The sequence below is a fragment of the Ahaetulla prasina genome, chromosome 2 (genome assembly GCF_028640845.1).
Source record: "Ahaetulla prasina isolate Xishuangbanna chromosome 2, ASM2864084v1, whole genome shotgun sequence".
NCBI lineage: Eukaryota > Metazoa > Chordata > Lepidosauria > Squamata > Colubridae > Ahaetulla > Ahaetulla prasina.
Genome location: NC_080540.1, coordinates 96,095,009 through 96,117,590, shown reverse-complemented (window position 1 = coordinate 96,117,590; position 22,582 = coordinate 96,095,009). Strand labels below are relative to the sequence as shown.

General features: G+C 42.3%; 1 protein-coding gene across 2 annotated transcripts in view; it reads left to right on the top strand.

Annotated features, from left to right (window-relative positions):
* Positions 1 to 456: 456 nt before the first annotated feature.
* The window catches only part of JADE2 (jade family PHD finger 2), a 231,913-nt gene continuing 209,787 nt past the window's right edge, over positions 457 to 22,582 (top strand). Inside the window, exon 1 of one of the 2 annotated variants that reach the window (XM_058173992.1) lies at positions 457 to 1,068. Coding sequence is in view for 1 of the 2 variants with exons in the window: in XM_058173991.1 (XP_058029974.1) it covers positions 1,333 to 1,347 (15 nt within the window). In the remaining variant the exon portion in view is untranslated. Of the gene's footprint in view, positions 1,069 to 1,222; positions 1,348 to 22,582 lie in introns of those variants that run through there. The other variant, XM_058173991.1, reaches the window with a different exon arrangement.

The following is a 22,582-nucleotide window of genomic DNA, read 5'->3' as shown; positions in this document are numbered from 1 at the left end:
TGGCGCCAAAAGATTTTGTTAAGTATAAGGTTATTTTTCGTAAGGTTGCAGCAACAGCAGCAGGCTTAGCTGCTACGCCTTTGCATAGCTTCGAGGAGGTGAAAGCGCTCGCGGCGGCGGCGGCGGCGGGGGGGGGGCGCGCGCGAGAGGAGACCGGGTTGGGGGTGTGTGTGTGTTTGCGTATGAAAAGCGGAGGAAGCGAAGAAAGTGTTACAGCTCTTGTGATCTGTGCGTGCACCGCCGCCACTGTTGTGAGAGCGCGCGAGCCTGAAGATCGTTGCGAAAGTGACCTGAGCAGGCTCGGGAGGGAGAGCGCGAGGGAAAAGCGAGTCCGCCTGTGCAACCCGAGCCTTTTCCAGCTGCCCAGGGCACCAGAAAGACAAGAGATGGGGACTCGGCGCACCGGAGGGGGGTGAAAACAAGGGAAGGAGAGGGGAGGGAGGGGGTGGGCGAAGAGTGCGCCGGGGTGGGAGGCAACACATGCCGAGCACAATCAGGGATGGGACCCACGTCTGCAGCTGCACCTGGACCTGCTGCTCGTCAGGAGGGAGAAACAACCAGCAAGAAAAGAAGAAATTGAGAGAAGGGGGGCGAGGGGTGAACTCGCCAGCATCAGTCTTAATTTATACACTCCTTCGGAGAAGTCCGTTCTTCTCCAGCGAGGGGATTAAATAATAATAAATAATAAAGCCTAGGCGCAGACGTTCGGGCAATTGCACAAAGATCCGGAAAGAAGTCTAGAATTTTTTTTTTTTTTTTAAAAACAGAAACACGCACGCAGGGCTTGCTGGATTTTGCACAGAGCGGCCATCTCAGCTGGAAGCAATTCTTTGGATTTTTTTTTTAAATGCATCGATGGAGTTACTTTGTATCTACTCCTGAAAGGGGAGGGTATCATCTTCGGATCCTACGAGGGGGAGTCGTTCTCCCCCTCCGCAATGGTACCGGATTGATCCTTGCAAAGGGAGATTCCGTAAGCGTTGCCATTTCTGGAGCATCTCTCGCTTACCCCTCTGGTAGCCCGACGGAGATTCTCAACTCTTGGGAGGACGCTCTCTCCCAGCCAAGGTAAAATGGGTGGAGGATTGCTCCATTTCCCCCCACCCCACCCCCGGTTTTTGCAGCTCCTCTCTATTCTCTCCCTTCCCTCCTTGCATTTGTTTTACTGCTCCCTGACTGTACTGCCTGCAAAGGAAAGGGGGGGGGATGTGCAGCGTTTTTTAGAGATTGATTGCGCATGTTGGTCAGTCATGTTTTAAAAGGGAGGCGGCAGGAATGTAAACAACAACTTTTTAAAGGAACGGAAGCCTCGGGAAACGGTTCCTCGGATTAATGACTGCGGCAGAGGTAACCCCAGAAGGTCTTAAGGGGGTGAGGGGGAAAAGGGACTCGCCACAGTTTAAGACCAAGTGGGGGGAGGGCGGGGGAAGAGAGGGCACGGAGAAGAAAAATAGGGTTCCAGAATATGAACCCAGGACAGGGGGGTTGGAGGGTAAAAAAGAAAAAAAACAATGCGTTGCATGTGGGGAATTACGTGGGGGCGTGTGTGTGTGTGTCAAGTGGTGCAAAAGGGGATCGCGCGGCAATTAGGAGACGGGAGTTTCATTTTTGTTGAGACGCAGCACGTTTTGGAGCATTTGCCTGTCTTGAAGCTGGTGCACCCACATGATCGGCTCCTCTCACGTGCTGAGGTTGTGGGGTTCCTGCCAAGCTCCTGCAACAGACATAAACAATGCGCCCAGGAGGCAAGCAGAAAAAGCAGCGCAGTCTTCGGCCAGGGTGGGAAAGCCCCACGGGGCTTTGAATGGTATCAGCTTCTCTGGGGCGCTGATGGCTTTTGCAGCCACGCCGTAACCTAGCGAAGGATGGCTGGGCTGCGTGGTGGTGGAGGGAGGGGAGGGGAGGGGAGGGGAGGGAGGGAGGGAGGGAGCGAGGACGAGAGTCACGCCGCTGGGGGATCCAGAGAGATTCGGGAATGGAAATGTACAGGCAGCGGCTGCGATTGAGCTGCGCGGTGGAGCTGAGGACTGTAGGGGGCGTGGCTGTTGTTTACCTTCTCAAACTCTCCCTGTTCCCAACGGGCTGCTCGGGGCCGTCTCATCTTTTGCATCTCTGCTACCGAATCGCTCCCGCCCCTCTATGCCCGCCCGCTGATACGCGGGCTGCTCCTTCCTCCCTTCTCGGAGGCGTTTTCTTCCACCCGGTTTGCCTGCCCCCTTCCCTGCATTCCCTCACAGGCTTGCACTTTGCCTGCGGTAGGCATTCCTTCCGAAAGCGTCTCGCCGTTGTTGCTCTGCTGTTTTCTCATGCCGCCATCCCTCTTCCCTCCCTGTCGGTTTTTTTGGAGGCGGGGGACGGCACAGCCTTTTTCTTTAGGCTCCCTGCTACCAAAAAGAGGACATGATCCCCTTTTTTATAAGGCTTCAACTTGCCTCCCAAGTCATGGGTCTTGTCCCGGGCAACACCCCCCCCCGCCCACATTTCTGATTCGAGGTGACTGAAGATGATGAGAGAGAAGTAAAATATATGCGTTGGAGCCTTTTCCTCTGTTCTGTTCTATTTTGGGATGAAGCTTGTTCTCTCTCCTCCTCACTCACACCTCCTTATCTGTCATAGGGGAGACCTAGATCTCCCTTACAAACTATGGGCAGCTTTCTGGACAGATTCTTCAGGAGAACTGGGGTTGCTGGCTGGGACTTTCCACTTTGTGTCAACTTCCAGAATTCCAGAAAGGAAAAACAGTAAAGGGTTAGAATCTGACTTGGAAGCTAGAAGTGGCTCCCAATTGTCCCATGCTCTCATCGCATCTTTCCCGATATACCTTTTCCCTTTTATAATTCCCAATCAGATTAGTCCAGGTTGAACCGCTTTTTAAGAGTATTATCCTTTCTTCTTAGCAAAACCCACCTGCTTATCCAGTTTATCATTTAGTAACCTTGTCAACTTCTTTCCAGTATTTTCTGTTCTGTCCCCCTTCCACAACACTTAGTTGTCAACTTCATTTCACCTGCACTTTTTGCCTGTTTCTGAATTCTTGAACCTTCCATTCAGAAACTTACTTTTTGTCACCATTCAGTTTTGTTTTTAAAGCTCATAGAAATGCTCATATTCTCACTTGGTGCTGTCTTCCCCAGTGGGACTCATTTCTAATCCCTGATGATAGCTTAAGCCCTCCTTGATGCTCCAATAATACCTTCTATTCTAGCACAGTGGACTTTAGAGTAGCATACTGGCACTCACTGGGCAGCACTGCATATTCTTAATGCTCTCCCCCCTTTCACCACTCATACATTTCTCCTTCTTTTCAAGGAACTGTGAATACTTTAATAGGAGTATAATATGTTGCTTACTGGATTGTTTTGTTATCCAGAAATGGTTCTAAAATAATTTCTTGCCTATGTCCATTTGTCCCTCAGCTAGCTTTCTTTGGTTATCTTATCTTTTCCCTGCCATATCACTGGTTCCTCATTCCTTGGAATTGAGACTGTATTATCCCTGCTTTTCTCAAGCATTGTTTTCAGTATTTTATTTTCCTTCCTTCCTTCCTTCCTTAATTAATTAATTAATTAAACTTGTTTACTAGGAAAAAACCCAATAATATCCAGAAACTGTTTCTTTACGTGATTTGATGGTGTTATTATCATGGTTGATCACAGAGTCAGCCAGAGATTTGGTTTCATTTGGAATTATTATCCACCTGTCACAAGTCCTTCTCAAGGATCTGGGATAGGCAGATGTTGTTATTATATAGTGTTAAAGGTATTGTTGCAGGATGTAATCTATTCCAAGTAAAACTGTCTTGCAATTAACTTGTGATTTTTGGCAATGCTGATGGCATTCAAGTAGTGTTCCAAATGATGTGAGTGTGTAGCTAGGCACCAAGCTTTGTTTTCTTTTGCCACAGTTCTGTTGTTGTTGTTATTATGTCTGAGTTCATCTCTTTACTTTTACTCTTGAAATTTAAAAATATTGCACACAGCAAATGTCCGTCTTCAATTAATTTATCAAGATGTTAAGTGAAACAGACAATTCTTAATTTAATGATCTTTCAAACCAGCAGGACTATATAATGAAATTAGTTAATGAAAATTGTATTTGAAGTTTGAGTGTGTGGAGATTGTATATGTCCTTAACAAGATTTTTTAAAAAGTTAAACTTTGAATGCACTCTATTAATAGATGATCTTAATCTTATGCACAATAGCCTTTGGTTAGCCAAAAAAAAGTTACTTCTTTAGGAGTTATTAAACCTAATGCCTATTGAAAAATAACACCAAACTTCACCAAACATAAGATCAAACTTAAAAGTTTCATTGATTTGCTATTTGATTTGCTCAGTCTATCATTGGTGCTAAGAATTCTTGACTTTTAAACACTTGCTGGGTACTCAGGTGAAAGCATAATTGACAGTGGAAAAGATGTTAGTTTTGCTCTTCTGTAAGAAAATTCAAGTTCAGCTTGAATTTTGATAATCAAATCAGTTAAAGCAAGAAGAAAAACTTTCTTCTTTATTCATTCATTTTGTTCCATAAGATTATAATTAGAATGTATCTTTAGGTAGTTACTAAAAATCTTATTACGATACTTTGGTATAGAGAACACAAAAGAATTTTACTATTTATACAATAATGGGAAAAGTTGCACCTGTTGAAACTGTCTCCTCTATATTCCTATGAAAAATGTAGAAAACATGCCTTTTTTTGACTTTGGTCAAATCCATGATCTTAATCCACGATAACTTGAAATTCTTGTTAGTCAATGTGGCAATGTCCCTTGGAACTAAAAATTGACTTTAATTTCTGTTTAATTTTTTTGGTATGACGTTAAAATGAATGAAATAGGAACATTTTACAGGTATTCCTTTAATAGCAACCCATATTTGTCACTTAAGTTTCTAGTGTTAATATAGAATAATGTAAAAAAAGAAAAAGAAATTGGAATGTTTTATCATTATCTTAGAATACTGTATATCAATTTTCTTTGAGATTTTTTTTTTATTTAAAAAAAACCCTGCTCTTTATCATCATCTCCCAAGCTTTTTAGATAGAATTTTTTTAACAAAAATGATGGATGGGTGCAACTCAGTACTTAGTTTAAGACAGCTTATGTGCCAAGAAAAATAAATTACAGTAGGGTGGTAGGGAGCATCCTGAAAGACTAAGAGGGTTAGCATTTGACCTATATTGATACTGCACATCATGTCTATCATAGCCATTTGACTATGATATATGTCCACCTGTCCAACATAAATAGTCAGACATCTGTAGAGTAACTGCATGAATATTGAAGAGAATAGGAAGTTACTAGTAGCAATACTGTGCTTCAGCTAACTTTTAAGAATAGGTGTTCTCTTCAGCTAAAAGTTGTTTATAGAAGCAGAAAATACTTTTCTAATTGCTAATAGTGGAGTTCACCATCTTTAAAAATCTTTACTAAGTAATCGGAAATTTGCATTCTTGGTAATAAATGTAACACCTTGAAGTAACCTGATCCTCTTTTGCTACCAGTCACTTTCCAAAGTGGCATGGTTAACCTTCTGTATAGTGAGCTAAGCTTGTCATAGTTATATTTATTCATTGCTATTCTAATTTAAACAGTCAGTAATGCTTCTATCTCTCCCCGTATCTTAATAATCATTTATGTTTTTATTTATTAATAAGGTTTTGATTAGTCAGAGAATTAAGAAAAATAAAGGTTAAAAATGCAAAAGAAAAATTAGAATCATAAATATAAGTATCTGCTAGATACAGAAAATATGTTTGCTATTGAAATCACCCAAACAGCTTATTTTATATTTCAGAAAGATTAAAACAGAATCCCCCAGTTTGGTGCCCTCTAGATAGAGTGAGAAAATTCCCTCTAAAGCAGGGCTGCCAAACTCCTGGCCCATAGGCTGGATGCATCATGTGCTGACCACACCACACCAGGTTTAGCGAAGAGGGGAAAAGTCCTGATATGTCACATGATGCCGCTGTAAGTTTGACACCCTTGCTCTAAAGGCATACTGATTGGAAATTCTGAAAGTTACAATCCTAACACATCTGGAGAATGCCAGGTTGGGGAAGCTTAGAAGTTCTTCATAGAACCAAAATATCAAGCATTGCTATAGCACTATCAAAATCATAGCAATCAATATGCATTAATTCCTCAATAAAAACAAAGCATGCTATTGCTAGATCTTATAATGTCAGAATCCATTAAAGCTGAACTGAGCAATATGTTATCATCCAGATCTTACTGCAGCCTTAATTCCTATGACCCATATTTAACATACTGAAGATTCAAGATATAGTAGTTGTACTATCTTTGCTTGATTATGTACCATCAAGTTATGGTTGAGCCTTAGTGACAGCATAGATAGACTTTCTCCATGATAATTCATCCCTATATACCAGGTCTTCCAATAATAGATTCATCACCATTGTAATTTAGTCCATCCACTTTGCTGTTGGTCATCCTCTTCTTTCCTTCTACCTTTTCCAGCATTGGAGCTTTTCCTGATATCTAAATTTTCGCATAATGTGTGAAAGTAGAATAATTTGAGTCTGATCTGGTTGTAACCTCTGGAAGATGCTTTATTGTACATTCTTACGTTAATTCTGTGTACTTTCCCCTGGGATGGTTGGGTAAATGAAAGCAAATCCCTCTAACAGCTGTTCTTTAGTTAGCAAAAACTCTTGATTTTAGATGGAAGGTGCATGACTTCTGGGATTAACATGGAAAGCTCTAAAAAGAGATTATAGATTGCTGAATGATGTCAAACAATATCTCTCAGAATGACATTTTCATCCTATGATTCTTTATTTATGTAAAGATTTCTATGCTTCCTTGCAGGCATTGAAATCTCAGGGTAGCTTTGGAAATCATAAAACAAATTCAACAGTGATAAAAACATAAATATAATTGCACAACACAATACAACAGAAGACTATAAAATGAAACTACAAAAACTTTGGAGTGTAGTAAAAATTACTAGATTAAAACCAGCTAGCTGATAGACTAGAAGAATCAGCAATTAGAAAATCAGGCTTGCCAATTCTCACACTGAACCTGCCTGAGAAGACCAATCCAAATGGAAGACACCACAATAGGGAAGACCCTCCAGTTACTGCCTGTCTATATTCATCAGAGAGCACTTGAGAAAAGTTTTGAGATGGCAAACAACTTTGGAGGCGGCTCATGTGAGCCAGCTATCATGTCATTTGTGTCTGAAAAGGTCAACCCTGTCACTTGTTTTGTTCAGAAACTATCCTGAAGTTCAAGGCATGGCAAGATGTACTACTTATTGCCAGATCTAGAAGTTCTGACCCAGTTTGAAGTCTTCCACCTGTATTTGAACTAATAATTAGGAAACATTTTCATAGTAGCTCCACATCCAATGCATATATTTTATGTGGGTATATGCATATTTATTTATTTAGTCATGTTTCTGTAGTGTATATTGGAGGTGGTGACACTTTGAGAACTGTATGCAATGAAATTTCATTTTAATGTATGCCGATTAGTGTACATTCAAAGTGACAAAGTTATTATAAGTTCTCTGTACTGACCATGCAGACTGGAGTTCCTTGGAATTATATTAGCTCATCAATATATAGAGGCTATGTAGTATGCACTCTACATTGCATATATAATCAAATTTTGGAAATCTGGCCAGGATTCAGCTTCAGTTTTTAGGCCCTTACTCTGTACATTCTATTGCTGTTACAAGATCTTAAAAATTGACTCCATCATTCCTTTTGCTAAATGGAGGGAAGAAGAAATACAGAACTTCCTCTCATCAAAGATTAAAAGTAAATAATACAGGAAACAAGATGGACCATACAATATAAAAAGTCACGTGAAAGTGACTGAAATTACTATAATTCAATGTTTTCCACTCAATCCAGAAGAATGATACAGTTGATGATAATACAATAAACATGTCTGTGACAATGAGCTGAACTCACTGGTTTACTGTCTCTTGGTCCTTTCCCCATCCCCCCCTCATATTTTATTGACAAAATCAGGTTTAAATGCAAATTGAAATCTAGAGTTCTTAGAGATATTGGAAGCAATGTGTAAAAAATGAAAGGTGCAGCACTTAGTTATCAGTGGTATTGGGATGCATAAAACGTTCACGGCAAGGTAATCTGGCACTGAGGTATAATATTTTTCTCTTAGAATAGGGTTCTTTAGCACAGTGGTCCCTAACCTTTCTGGCTTGGCAGACCAAGGAGAGGGGACATGATAGTTTCGTGTGAGTAACAGGCATACAATACCATTTGTGTGAGTGGCAATTGGAGCTTTTTGCATGACTGTGGGCACCCACTACTTGTGCAAATAAAGCTTCATGCAAGTGGAGCTGCGTGCACGCATCCGCTTGCCCACTGCTTGTGCAGCCCAGTTCCAAATGAGCCATAGCCAGAGAGACCCCTGCTTTAACAGACCAGAACTATTATATCCAAAATTACAATACTTGATGCTAAAGTTGAAGAGTTTCAGTGCTATGGGAGCCTCTCCAGCTATTCAAGTAGTGTTCAATTTGTTGCTACTGTCTGATGTATTCATATCTATTTTATTGATAGATATAAAACATGAGTGACTTAATATTCAGATATATACAGTACATATATTTATTAATTTAAGCCTTTCACAACAGATTAACTTGTCCAGCACCAAAGCTTTTTCTCACATATTTGGAATTCTGGTGTGCAGTTCATCAGCATAGTTTGGTTATACAAGCTGATTGTAATTTGCCTTTCATTTCCATGAAATGTCCACACACAGCTGATTGACATGGCATTATATATACTTAGTCTGAGTTATTAACCTTCAGCTGTGTAATGTCTAAGTGTGATACCGAAGATAAAAATTGTAAACATATGAATTGAAAAACAAATTGAAATCTTTGCTTGAGCCCTGTTTTGAGAAAGAGGGGGCTTTTTCCCTATTAACAATCAGTAAAACTTCCTTAAAAATAAAAACATCCATTTTCAGGATTCTAAATGAACTTTTTATAGTGCACATGTATGCATATGCACAAAGGTTAAATACGTTAATCTATTAAATGAAAGCGAATTGGTTACATTTGGTTTTTAGAGACGTGCCTCTTCTGTCTGGTAAAATATGTTAGCTGCTTATATAGCCAATATTCACTTTTAAAAATGAAGAGATGAAAGAGATTTCCTTTGAGTGTTAAGAAAAATAACGATAATAGCAAATTTGATACCTGTCCTTTTATGTATAGCTTATCATGGACACAATCCCCATAGAAATATTATAAATCATTAGATATTAATGTTAAGTTACTGTGAAGTATTATGATTGGTAGATATTGATCCTGAAAGGAATGAGCTTCTCTTCTTGAAAAGTTAGGCCTGATGGACAAACGTGTAAGTCCTTTTTCTTGAAAGAAGTGATCTTTCTGTGAGAAGGAAACCTGCAGCAATAACCAACAGCCTAGAATAAAATGAGAAAAAAGTAGATTTAAAGTAATTCCTGACTTAACAACTAGAAGTTGTCTATTCTTTAAGACTCTGGTTCCTTTTGAATGTACACTATGATGTCCATTTAAGCAGTACTCCACTTGCAGAAGAGGAACTAACTTATTTCTGTCAAGTGCAAACTAATTTGGGCATATTTATTCAAAATACCTGATGTTTTAAATCAGGCAGAAGCTATAGATAAGTTATTAAGGGATCTAAATGTAGAAATAGCTCATTCAGAAGGTCCTTGATCAGGGCCTAAAACCCTATTAAAACAAAAGATAGGTAATCCATACTCCAACAAAATAGGGCCATTTTACTAGGTAGAAAGAATTGTTGCTACAGGTAATACCGTAGCTGTTTGCAAGGCATGAATGTTAATAATAGGCTGTCATATCTAACAGCAGCTTGTTAAATGAAAATGTTATCATTTTCATAATAATTTCCCTGATTCCTGCTCCCCTTAAATAGACAGGGAACACTAATTTTCTGCTCTGCCTGAAGGAGTAGGTTTGGGGCTAGTCTGCCTTAATGGTTGACATTTAAACCCAGCTAATTATTTTAAAATTATGTGCAGTATGAACCCAGAGCAGGTGTTAGTCATCTTCTGAAAGGATTTGCAAACTGCTTACAGAATCAACAGGTACATTATCTGTTCTAAAATGTAAGCTGCTGGGACTCAGTGATTGTCCTTATAATGCATCTTCCATCATTCCTGGTTTAAAAAAAGAGAAGTGGGTCCAGCAAATGAAGGAGTTCTCCTCCTAATGAGAGCCCCCAAGAAAAGTGGGGACAAATCCCCAGTTAGAGGAGATTCTCCCATTCTTGACTAAATAGTTTTTTCTCACCGGTTCCTATATAGAAGTGATTATTGTATGTTCTTCTCGTGAAACACTTCAATACTTCAGTTTTCCAGCAGACATTTTTCCTCCTATTTCGGGGATGGGGGTAGTCAATCTGATTAAGGTGCTTCTAATGAAAGCAAGACATTGCTGGCATTCTGGCTCCTTCCCTAGATTGTTCATCACTTCTAATTCTGAGCCTGAAGTATATTTGTGGATCAAAAAGTCAGCAAATTCAATACTGCTTTCCCTGGCTGGCAGCTGCTATCCTGGGCCCAAGGCAAAAGAAGAAGCCATTTATGACCACCAGCTATTGTGAGAGGAGGTGGCAGGACTAAGCTTGGAACCTCCACCAGGCTAATACCTTTTAATCTGCCCACTCGGCAGAATTAGATTCTGCTCCAGTAGAACTAAATAGCCCACATCTTGTGGCTTCAAGCTGAATGACAAGTGGAGCAGGAATTCGGGCCTGTGTAAATGTCTCCTGTGATGGAACTCACTTTGTGCTTCTTTTTTAGGCTGATTTTCCAAGCCTTACAAACTCCTTTGGGATTCCGTAACTGATCTTAAAAGCTGGCATATTAATGAGAATTTTTTGCATTAAAAACCAGTCTCTCTATCTGCCTACTAATTTGCATTTCAGCAACATTAGTGAAGTAGTTGAGTTCAAAAATGACTGTTCTACACTGAATTCTGACATTCTAAGCAATTTTCATAAGAAATTTGTTACATTAATTTGGTGTTCCTTTCTCCTCAGTGTAGGCCACTCACCCATCCTGCTCCGAGCTTGTAGGGAAGAGAAAGGGGACCTGTGAAATCCTCTGATCAGTTACCTACTTCCCCTGTGTTAGTGAGTAAAATCTATACAAGAATAACTGGATGAAGAATGTCTGAAGCAGAGAAATGTGGGAGGAGTGGGGAAGAGATAAAACTGAGGCTTTCTCAGAAAACTCTGAGAGTTTTCTCTATTCTAAGGTATTGGAAATCCCACTGAGGCAACTGGTAAAAATAAGGATATCAAGAAAAAAATTTCCTGCTTCATTTAGCAACAGGTTTCTTAATTTTGTGACTCTGTTTGCCCAGTTTTTCTATTCAGCAATCCAATGGAGAAAAAACCAAGATTCTTCCTGTGATCAGGGCTAAAAGAAATAACCAAGGGAAGAGTGTATCTGAAAACATTTAGGCTTTGTGCTTGTTGATAAAATCCCTTTATCAGGGAGGAGGATTCAAACTGAAAATGTTTGGGGCTACCAAATTCAGGATTGTCCTGGGTGCTTTATGTCCAACCTGTTGGTTCTGTGCTATCTAGGGAGAACTTAAAAGAATTGACCTCCATTCTGCCAGTTAATCTAATTTCTAGACAGTTGTTTTAGGCAGTATTGTTGAATGAAGATATTCAGAGAGAATACTGATCGCAAAATGCTCAATGATTCTGAGGGAAAAAACAGTATTTCATTCTTTCATTATTATTTTGTTATTATTCATCAACACTTCTGACGAAAGTTGGATTAAAAAGTTGAAGACAGAGCCAAAGACTACCCCAATGATTCATCTCTGGAGGCAGGAAAGTTTTGTTTACAGGCTCTTGTCTTCTCAGTGGAGAAGAATTTAAACAATCAATTTGTTCTATTGGCCCTGCTCTTTCACTGCTTGAGAAGATTTAATAATTCTAATTTCCAACTTACTTAATTACTGCAATGTTTTTAGAACTCCTGTTGAACATGAAGGTTAGTTTCCAAGTCTGGGTATGGTAAGAGATTTTAAAAATAGTTTTACTGGGTCTCTTTCTCCTCTTTTTGTTATTCTCCAGCAGAGGGCCTGCTGTTCAGTTTGGAAACTGCTGTAGGCTGAAATAAACAGGCATAAAATTGAAAATTCCCCCAAAGAAAAATGGAGTGAAAAGCAAGCAACCAAGAGATGAAGGAGACTGAAAAGAAGATTAAGCATAGCAAGCACCATATTAATAAAGACCAACTGATGAAATAATATACAGGATCAGATTCAAGCATCATATGAAACGTTTATTGAACCATATGGATTTTGTAAGAAATGCTTCATCCATATTCAGTAATAATCTTTTACTTTACAGTGATATTATATTTTCAAATTCCACTCAGGTTTTGGGAAATTTGAATATACAGTACACATTTTCATAATCCATACTACGTAAACTGCAGCCTTCTGAAGTGTTGGAGTTTCCTTGGATTCTCAAAATAGAGGTCAATAAATAGTGTACAATGAAAAGGTTAGATGAAATTAATAAAAAAATAATCCACAAGCTTTAGTAAATGCAAATTTTGTTAATATAATGTTGAATTAGTCTCTGTGTGTGCGTGTGTATTGAAACAAGATATAAGATTCCTAGTGCTGGAAAGAGTTTTATATGCCTTGTTCTTCCCGTTCTTTGAAGGATTAACTATTGTGTAAACAAGGTGCCTGGTTTACGTTATGGCCTTTCAGAGGACAGGAGCAGCAAAGTGCATTTCTATGACTGACTATGGAAGGAATCTTATTCATTTTTTCACTGAATTTATCAATGTCGTTCCACGCCCCCACCCAACCAGAGTATATTCCCACTTCAGGCTATACAGCTACAGACAGTTGTGATTCTATTATGACAAAGCCACTCTAGTTTTCTGTGTGGTTCTTCTGATGCTTCAGATTTAAATTCTAAACTACAGATGCAGCTAGTGTAGGACTTCCCCAGCACCTGAAATGTAATTTATACTGACAACTCAATCAGTTTTGCAGGGTATCTTGGGTATTGCTTCCTTTGCTTTCTCTACACCTCTGTTGACCCTCTCCTAATTACCAGAGAAAGTATTATCTGGCTCTTGTTTTTAAATACTCCAGTCCAAAGGTGACTGGTGTTCTGTTAAGGATAATTTGACAAATATCTCCTCAATTTGTTAAAAAATAGATTTACCACAACTTGGCTTATAAATAAAGTAGAAGTTTGAATATTACATGGAATGGTCTCACCATTTTAAACATTTGGGAAACTTTAAAATTCAAGACACTAAGACAGTGCAGTCCAACCTTTAGAACATGATAATGATTAAAATTAAACGGAAAAAATATTTTTCTGGGCTGAAAATAGATATAAGATGGAATGAGAGCTCAAATTATGTATTATATAAACATACACTGGGTCATTAGTCCCTAAACCTTCAGATTTTTTCTACAGACTGATTACCATGCCCCTCCAGACATTTTGGACAAATGTCTTCCTTAGTCTTGTTGGGAGATAGTGGATTGAATCTAGTCCTTTCTTCATGCAAGGCACAGGTGTTAACCAGTCACATTCTAATTCTTTCATTTGGCATCGATAAAGAAACCATTAATGAATTTTCACCAATAGTATTCTGTGTGTGATCATGTGGCAACAAAGGTCCATCAGTAGTTTGTCAGGAAAAGGCACAACGGTCGTAAGTAGTGTCACTGCTGTGTTTCCTGAAAATAAGACCCTGTCTTATTTTGAACCCTAAAATAAGCACTTGGTCTTATTTTCGGGGAGGTCTTATTATTTTGGGGCGGGTGGAGCAGGACGGCTCCTTTTGCTGTCTTAGTTGATTTCCAGCTCTGTCTCCCTAAGCCCGAGGAAATGGCGGGGACCAGCTGCGCATGCATTTAAATATTTTTGGGGAGGGCTTAATTTTGGAGAGGGCTCATTTTGGTGGGGGGATTTTGGCACATGTGCTCAAAAGCCCGATTGGGCTTATCAGGGAATGTCTTATTTTCAGGGAAACAGGTAGTGGAGAAGGGCAAAACTGAGAAAGTCAGCCTCTGTTCAGTTTACTAAGTAATGCCATATTCTAATGAATAGGGAAAGTTTGAAACAATCTTGCTATTCTTTAGAACTATCTTATGATTATACCTTTCTTTGCGATATAAATTCTTCATGGCTAATTCTGTACGTTTCTTTGACATGTAGAGTAAGGGTAGGTGGTGCCTATAGGCTGGAGTTCTGGTTACAATTTTTTTTTTTACCACAAGAGAAATTTGCAAAGATCCCTAGTGGAGTAGAAAGCATGTTTGTATTTCTTTTTTAAGTATGAGGAAATATTTTACACCAGCCTATAAAGGAATGACTTCCACTGAGTCATTTGAGGAAAAAAGTACCGTAAAGATTTTTATTTGCAGTCGGAACAAATTATTTCCTTTGCTCTCTTTGCTCTGCAGGATGACTCTGGTTCTCCTGAGAACAACTTTCATGAATGTGCAGTTTAGTGACCATGAAGAAAGCACTGGTGCCCTTTAGCTCAGGGGTCACCAACTTTTTGGACTTCAGGAACCACTTCAGGAACCACTAAAATTCATAATTTTAAATCCCATGGACTACTAATATGATCTGCCTAATGACCGACTGGGTGGGCTTGGCTAGGTGGTCATGTAACTGGGTGGGCGTGGTCAACTCGATTTCACTCATATCGAGGGGCACCTCGCAAGCCTCTACTTGCCCCTTCCCTGCCAGCCACTCCTTACCTCCCCACCCGGGCTCCTTAGGGCCCCAACAGGAAGCAGTAGTTGAAGCTAAGCCATGAGAAAGAGTTGGCAAAACAGCTGGCTCAGTTCAAACTGGATCTGACCGAGAAGGACACTCATAGAAGCACCTCACTGAGGACTATGAGCATAGGCTTTCCAAGCAGAGCGAAGACCTGTGGGAGTGCAAGGCCAGGTGGAGGCTCAGCGGGCTGAGATGGTCAGCCAGTTCCAGGCCATGATGCAGTTCCACTGGAACAAGACCCTCCAGCTCTTTGCCACCAGCAGCACTTCCCTCCAGCCTTCGCCCAAAGCTCACACCAGGAGGCTGAAGCAGATCCCAAGTCGGAATTTCTTGCCCCCTCTGACCCACACAAAAAGACCCCGAAGGGGGAGACTCTCTGCAGCAACACAAACATTCATTGCACGTATCCAGCCCAGGGGCCATAGTTTGAGGACCCCTGATTTAGTGCAATATAAAAAATGCAAATCATTTTTCTACGGATCACCAACATTTTCTCACGGACCACCAGTGGTCCACGGAACATCAGTTGGTGACCGCTGCTTTAGTCTGTCTTCCCCTTTTGCCACTTATCATAAGGATAAATATGTTGTTGGTTAATAGACGGGATAGGCCCAGGAATTCTTAATTTGGTTGGTTGCTGTTGGAATTAACATAATCAAGATTAGAAGTCGTCTTTGCTTTTATTAAAAATATAATTTTAATAAATATTTTTCCCAGTGGGGCATTTTTAAAGAAAGTTGTATCAATTCCAAGGCTTTTATAGGCTCATGAGTCCTTTTGCTTGAATTTTGAAATAGAACTATATTCACCATGGTTATAAATGTGGGCTTGGTTTGTGTTACTTCATGCTGCAGATGGAAAGAAATTTTATCTGTAAATTGTAGACTAGAGGCAGAATCCAAATTTAGCCAGGAGCTCTAGCTTTTGATTCCCAAAATGTAGAGGAAACACTTGATGACATAACTAAAGAAAGTCTAGGACAAAGCTTGTTCTGGACATGTCTAGCCTAATTATAGAATTTGTGGGTGGGAAGGGTCCGAACATATTTTTCTACCAGTACTGCTGCTTTCTTGCCAAAAGAACTATTAATAAGGGAAATATGGACTAGTTATACAATATCTTTTGAATTCTGCCCTTAGGAGAACTCCCTGTGGAAGCAACGAATCTCTCAGCAGCCTTTTTCTCCCCAGCAAAATATTTTAATGATATTTTACCTATCTAAGAAAACATTAGCTTTATTTTTTTTAGAAAGTACTGTATTATTAACATAAAGGCCAAGCAGCACTGAACTGTCCATCTAATTTCAGCTGAGAAAATAAGAACCAAATGGATTGCTAGAGGGTAGTTAGTGATTCAAAGATTTCTAAAATGCCATTGGGGTTGCCTATTTCTTTCCTGGCTAAGTTTAAAACAACAACAACAGATAAATAGGAAAAACAAATGGAAAATTGTTTTATTTCTTTTTCAGGACAACCCAGCATGTGCTTTTTACTTCTTTATCACAAAATAAGTCACCAGAGACAGGAAAAGAAGCAAGTAGAGATGTTAAATGTGATTAATAAATAAATTAATAGCCAAAGCATTTCAGCGAAAATTATTTGATGACTAATAACTTTGCTGCTTCTCCAATTTGTCCCCTAAAATGATAACCTACTTTTAAAAAAAAGATTGTGATTCTAAGCATCCATTGGATTGATGTAGGAATTTGCACTCTTCATCTGGTTAGAGATATCAGCAGCATTCAGAATCATCAGCCATTGTCTCCTTTTGGATTTTCTGTGAGGTTATGGAGATTGGAGGAACGGTTTTGTAACTTTTTCTCCATAGTGGTAGAGACAGCAGGCAGGAATGGATTGTACTCGTCTGTTCAGTTGAAGGACTGAGTCTGTCAGAGTTGTTAAGTCCCACCCCTGTTGCTAGGGCCTTCCAGCTTTTGACTTAGTCCTTCAAACTGGATGGACATATCAGATAGCTTCTCTTCACATTCCTGGCTACTTCTCCTTATCATCGAGAATTATTCTACTTCACATTTTCATCTTTCATGAGTAGTGACCAGCCGACACCCAATTCTGGTTGAGTCACTGTTGTTTTTTCCCCAATGGCAGGGCTTCGGCTCAGCCATTGTCGGTTTTCCCAGCTTCTTGAGGGTTTGCACGTGGCTACGTTAGCCCTAGCGTCTCCGATGATCTGCGAGCATTCCGGAGTGGCAGTGGAGCTCTGCGCTCCATGGGAGCTGGGATAGCTTACAAGACTCGTGTGATTCTTTGATACTAACAGTGACTTGGCGGAGCTTCGTGCTCCCAGACAGGCTTTTTGGGTGGTCATTTGGTTTAATCTCGGCTGCACCCAACATTTAAATTTCAGTGTGCTTCGGGTTCTTATTTCGTCTGCCTGCATTTCAGACAACCTCCTGTGCTTTCCTTTGCCTCAGCGGCAGCATTAGCAGGAACTCCATGCTTCATAGATATAACGTTTGAGCCGCCATTTTCCTGAGCCTCGTGCTCCACTGGCAGCCGGGCCATACTTATCAGGAGTTTCGTACTCCATTACCGCTGAGCGAGTAATTTCAGGAGCTTCGTGCTCTATTGTAGCCTGAGTACTACTTTTAGGAGCTTTGTGCTCCATTACCACATGAGCTGTCCTTTCAGGAGCTTCACGCTCCACGGTCATCTGCTCACCAATCTCAGGAGTCTATTGCTCTATTATTGGCCGAACTGCTCTTACTAGGAGCTTTCCGCTCCATTGCCGGCTGGACTGACATCATCGGGAGCTTTGTGCTCCGCTGCCGGCCAGACTGCAGTTTGAGGCTTCGTGCACAATTTATCTGCTGCGCTATGCGAGGCAGTTTATATTTCTCCCGGCATGAATACCCTTTGGCAAGCAGAGCAGTGAATCACAGGGAGTGGCAGGTTCTCAGGAGGGCATCGGGCCAACAACCTTCATTCCAGATTAGCAGCACAGCCGCGGCTCAGTGGGGGCCATCACTGTTTGAGGCTTTTGCCTCAGTTAGTGGCCAACAGCAATCTTGGTTGTGATCGGCTTCGGTGCGGAGAAATTGTTCTCTTGGGTACTGGTCAGTCAGCACAAGATGATGCCGAAGGTCCTGTGTAAATCCAAGAGAGGCAGAAAGGCTGAAGAAGCCATAATGGCTACCATGGCACCTATGGAACTTGCCCCAGGGCAATCCAGGGCTATTGACTCGGGGGCTACATTCAGGGAATATCACAGCTCCCGGCCTCATCATAAAACTGGCCACCAAGCAAGTCATCCCTGCAGGATGACAGACACAGGGACCAGGCCCTGCAGAAGATCTGCAGTAAGGCCAGTAAACAAAGAGACTCTCAAGTGACTACCGGGGCAGATCCCTGTACACCGGCTGCCCTAGTTCTGGGCCAATGGTCACCTGGGGCACCCCCTGACCAGATTTCTATCCGAGATTGCCCCCTCACTGTTTCACCATCCGACTTGTGGGGTCTTTCACTTACATTACTGGAACAGCCTGCCTCTGGCAAACCTGTCCAGGATCCCAAACAGGTTCCTCACACCACTGTCCATCCAGACATCGGTTTAGGCCCTGCAGGGGATTGGGGGTTTTCCTTACTGGATAATTTACAAGACATAATTTCAAGAGCCATACAGAAGACTCTTTCTGCCAGTTTCCAACAGCCCAGTTGAGCATTCTCTGATGCGTCAATCGCATTGGGCTCGTGTATGGACCCTTGTCAGGAGGACTTCCAATCCTTTCGAGACCCGGGGTCCCTGGCTCCTTCCCACGAGAGCCAACCATCACTCTTCGAGGAAGTTGAGCACAAGGAACCGGAACTTTCAGATGAAGAAGGTTTGCCACTGAGCAACCTACCTTTACCGGTCTCTTCTCACCTGCCATTTTCAATTCATTGTTGTTCAAGGCCACCAATGTGGTACGTGTTGTGTTTCGTCCGATCTTACCACAGCCGGTGCCTTCTTATCTGCTTCCGAACACGGAGGAATGTCCTAGTATGCCTCCCGGCCCCAGCCCTGGCTCCATGCCCAGACAGGCTGAAGAGGAAGTATCTCCAGCCCCCAGCTCTGGCTCCATGCCCAGGCAAACGGAGCAACTAGACCTCTCCTCCTCCTCCACAGCATGTCAGCCTGAGGGAGGTCAATTGCCAACAGCTGCAGACTGGAGTGACCCTCGCGTCAGAAGACTTGATAGATGGAGGCAACAGAAGGAAGGGAGGGGCAGGCCTGGATAAGTGCTGAGTCATGGAGCCACACCCCATGGCCTATATAAAGGACCTGCTTTCTGGCATTCTCTGAGTCAGGCAAAGTCTAAACATATCTTGCTGAAGTCACTTTCTGGTCTCTTGCCTGCCCTGAGGACTTTGCGAGGACTTTGGCAGAGCTGCGGAGGCACGCCTGATTCAGATTTCCCTGACCCGGCCGTCAGCGGAGGAGTGGGACACGACAGTACGTCTGGGGTCTTCCCCGGATGGGGAGACACCCCAGACTTCCTGTAAGCTGTCGGACTCTGTACAGTTGCGGCTGTTCAACATCTATTAGATATCAAAGCCATTCAGAGGGTATCGGACGATCAGACAGGGCAAGACTTCTACTCTTTCTTGTTTATCATATTCCCAAGTCCTCGGGTGGGTGGCAACCAATTCTCGACCTTAAAAAGCTGAACCAATATATTGTGTACAAACAGTTCATAATCCAGTCTCTTCAATCTATTCTCGCTGACGTCAGGAAGGGCGACTTCCTCACTTCTATTGATCTAGCTGAGGCGTATCTGCACATTCCGATCTGTTATCCACATCAGCAATTTCTGATTTTGTTATGCGGGTGCTCATTTTCAGCATAGAGCATTACCCTTTGGGCTTTCCTCAGCCCCTCATACATTTACTAAGGTATTAGCTGCCTTGGCAGCCCATCTCAGGGCCATACCTGTCCATGTCCAATGTTATTTGGACGATATACTAATTCAGTCCTCTTCTAGTCAGCAATCTAATTATTATGAATAAATAATAATAAATAAATCTATTGAGGATCTCCAAGTAACGATTCAGTCTCTAAAACATCCCGGCTTCTCTGTTAATATGGAGAAAAGCCACTTGACCTCTTCAACCAGCCCGCTCCAACTTGGGGCAGTTATAGACCCTGTTGAGGACAAACTGTATTTGTCTCAGGAGAGACAGGACACCTTAGACACTTGGTGGGTTGGATTCAATTGGAACGCAGAGTACCCTTGAAACTGCTGTCCTAGCTACTGGGCAAAATGATCTCTGCCATTCATATCACCCCGTGGGCCTGACTGCACACTAGAGATCTTCAATGGTTTCTTTTGCCTTTCCAGAGGGCGGGCAGAGGTATTTCCCCAGCCAAGGTCCTGGTTCCAGTCAACGTCATCAAATCCCTCGACTGGTGGAAATCTCCGGCCATCTCCATGGGGCAGCTTTTCCACAAGGCCCAACGACTGGTTCTGAAAATGGACCCAGCCTCTTTGTTTGGGGGGCACATCTCCAGTCGGGTGGCCCACGGCAGATTGTCGCCTGGGATCTCCAACACAACATCAACTGGTTGGAGCTGTGGGCAGTCTTCCTGGCCCTCATTCAATTTCAGCAATCGGTCACAGACAAACATGTTGGTGTTGACCAACAATGTGGCTGCGAAAGTGCACATCAACCTCCAGGAGGGGCACCAGATCCATGGCACTGATGTTGGAATCCAGGAGATTGGGCCTATGGGCGGAGCGTCAACTACGCTCCTTAGAGGCGGAGTACATCTCTGGGGTGTCCAACATGCAGGCGAACTGGCTCAGCCAGACAGTCATTGACCACGCAGAGTGGTGCCTGCACCCGTCCATCTTCTGGGGCCTGACGAACCAATTTAGCGTTCCGGAGGTGTACTTGTTTGCTACCCCCAGAGAATTCACAGCTCCCACAATTTTATACCAGGTTTCCTGCCCCAAGGGTGGAGGGATTAGACGCTCTCTGCAGCCCATTGCCACCAGGGCTACTGGAAGAGAGGGTGGAGGTCCTGCTCCTGGCTCCTTATTAGCCCAGGAGGCCTTGATTCACCAAATTCAAGACCCTGTTGGTGGCCCACCCTGGAGGATCCCTCAGGACGTGGCATTGCTCAACCAGGGGGCGTTGGTCTACCCGGACCCTCAGTGCCTCCAATTGACCACCTGGCACTTGAGCGAGGACAACTCCTCCAGGGTCATCTGGACCATTCAGGCTTCTCGGAAGCTTTCTATGGAGCGTATTTTTTCTGCCCCTTGGGGGGCCTTTTGTGCTTGGTGTGGGCAAGCAGGTATTTTCCTACCTAGAGGTCTCCATCGCCCAAATCCTGGAATTTCTCAAGGATGGATTGGATGATGGGCTTTTGCCAAACACCTTGTGGAGGCAAGTAGCGGCCCTTTCATCTGTACTGACTTGTGGGTCTCTTGATTCCCTGTCTCAACATACCACCATATGGAGGTTTCTTAGGTTTCTTAGGAGAGCAATTAACTTACGTCCCCCATGGTATAGGTGGGGGACCTGTATGGGACCTGTATATTGTACTGCGGTCCCTCATGGGAGCCCCATATGAACCTTTGCGGGTCACCAGCAGGAGTGAAATGCTCCCGGATTGGACCGGATCACGCGATCCGGTAGCGATGGCGGCTGCTGGTTTGGAGGACCGGTAGCAAAAATCCCTGGCCCCGCCCCCCACCTCTACTGAGCCACACCATCAGCAGAGGTTTTTTTTTTTTACTTTTAAAAGCCGGTTTTGCTTCAGCTGAAACATGCCTTTAAAAGTAAAAAAAAAAGCCTTTGAGGATCACGCCCCTCAGCTGAGATCGGCAGACACTTTAAACTTTAAAAAAAAAATTTAAAGTCTCCTCTGGCGATCTCACCTGAGTTCCTCATCAGCAGAACCTTACTTGTACTCTTACTTGTGGAAAACATATTTTCTACAAGTAAGAGTAGAGATTCTAAGGCACTTTCCTGATTACTAATGAACGCATGGCCACAGCTCGAAAGCAGTTTCAGCCAGACAGAATCAATCGCTCAGCTAATCTATTTCCTTGGTGATCAACTGGCTGGCTTTGCAGGCTGAGGAACTCTGGGATTTGAAGTCCACAATAAAATAAAATAAAATAAAATAATAAAATATTTGTGCAGCTTTCTGAGATTTGGTGTGTTTCTGTAATGTTTCACTCTAACTACACAAACACACAAAATCTCAGAAAGCTGTATGTGGCATATTTTGTGTGTGTGTGTGTGTTAGTTGTGTATGTGTAAAGTGAAAGTTGGTTTTTGAGCTTTGTGGCTGTGTGAAGTGCAGCTGCTTTTACATTGTGTGTGAGTCAGTTGTGTTGTGTGTGTGTAAAGTGTGAAAGTTGGTTTTTGGTACCTCTTATTGTTTTTTATACTTTGTTTATTATTTTTATTATTTATTATTGGCCACGCCCAGCCAGCCACGCCCACCAATTAAGCCACGCCCACAGAACCGGTAGGGAAAATTTTTAGATTTCATCCCTGGTCACCAGACTCTGCCTTTTGTCCTGCAAGGTCGCCTTCCTGATGGCGATTACTTCCGCTAGGCAGATATCTGAGATTGCAGCACTCTCTTTGAGGAGCGATCTCTGCATCTTTCATGATGATCGAGTGGTTCTTTGACTAGCTCCTTTCTTTTTGCCCAAGATAAACACTCCCTTTCATAGAATGCAAGAACTAATCTTGCCCAACTTCTGCCCTGATCCTGCACACCCTTTGGAAGTGGCATACCTTGGACATACCA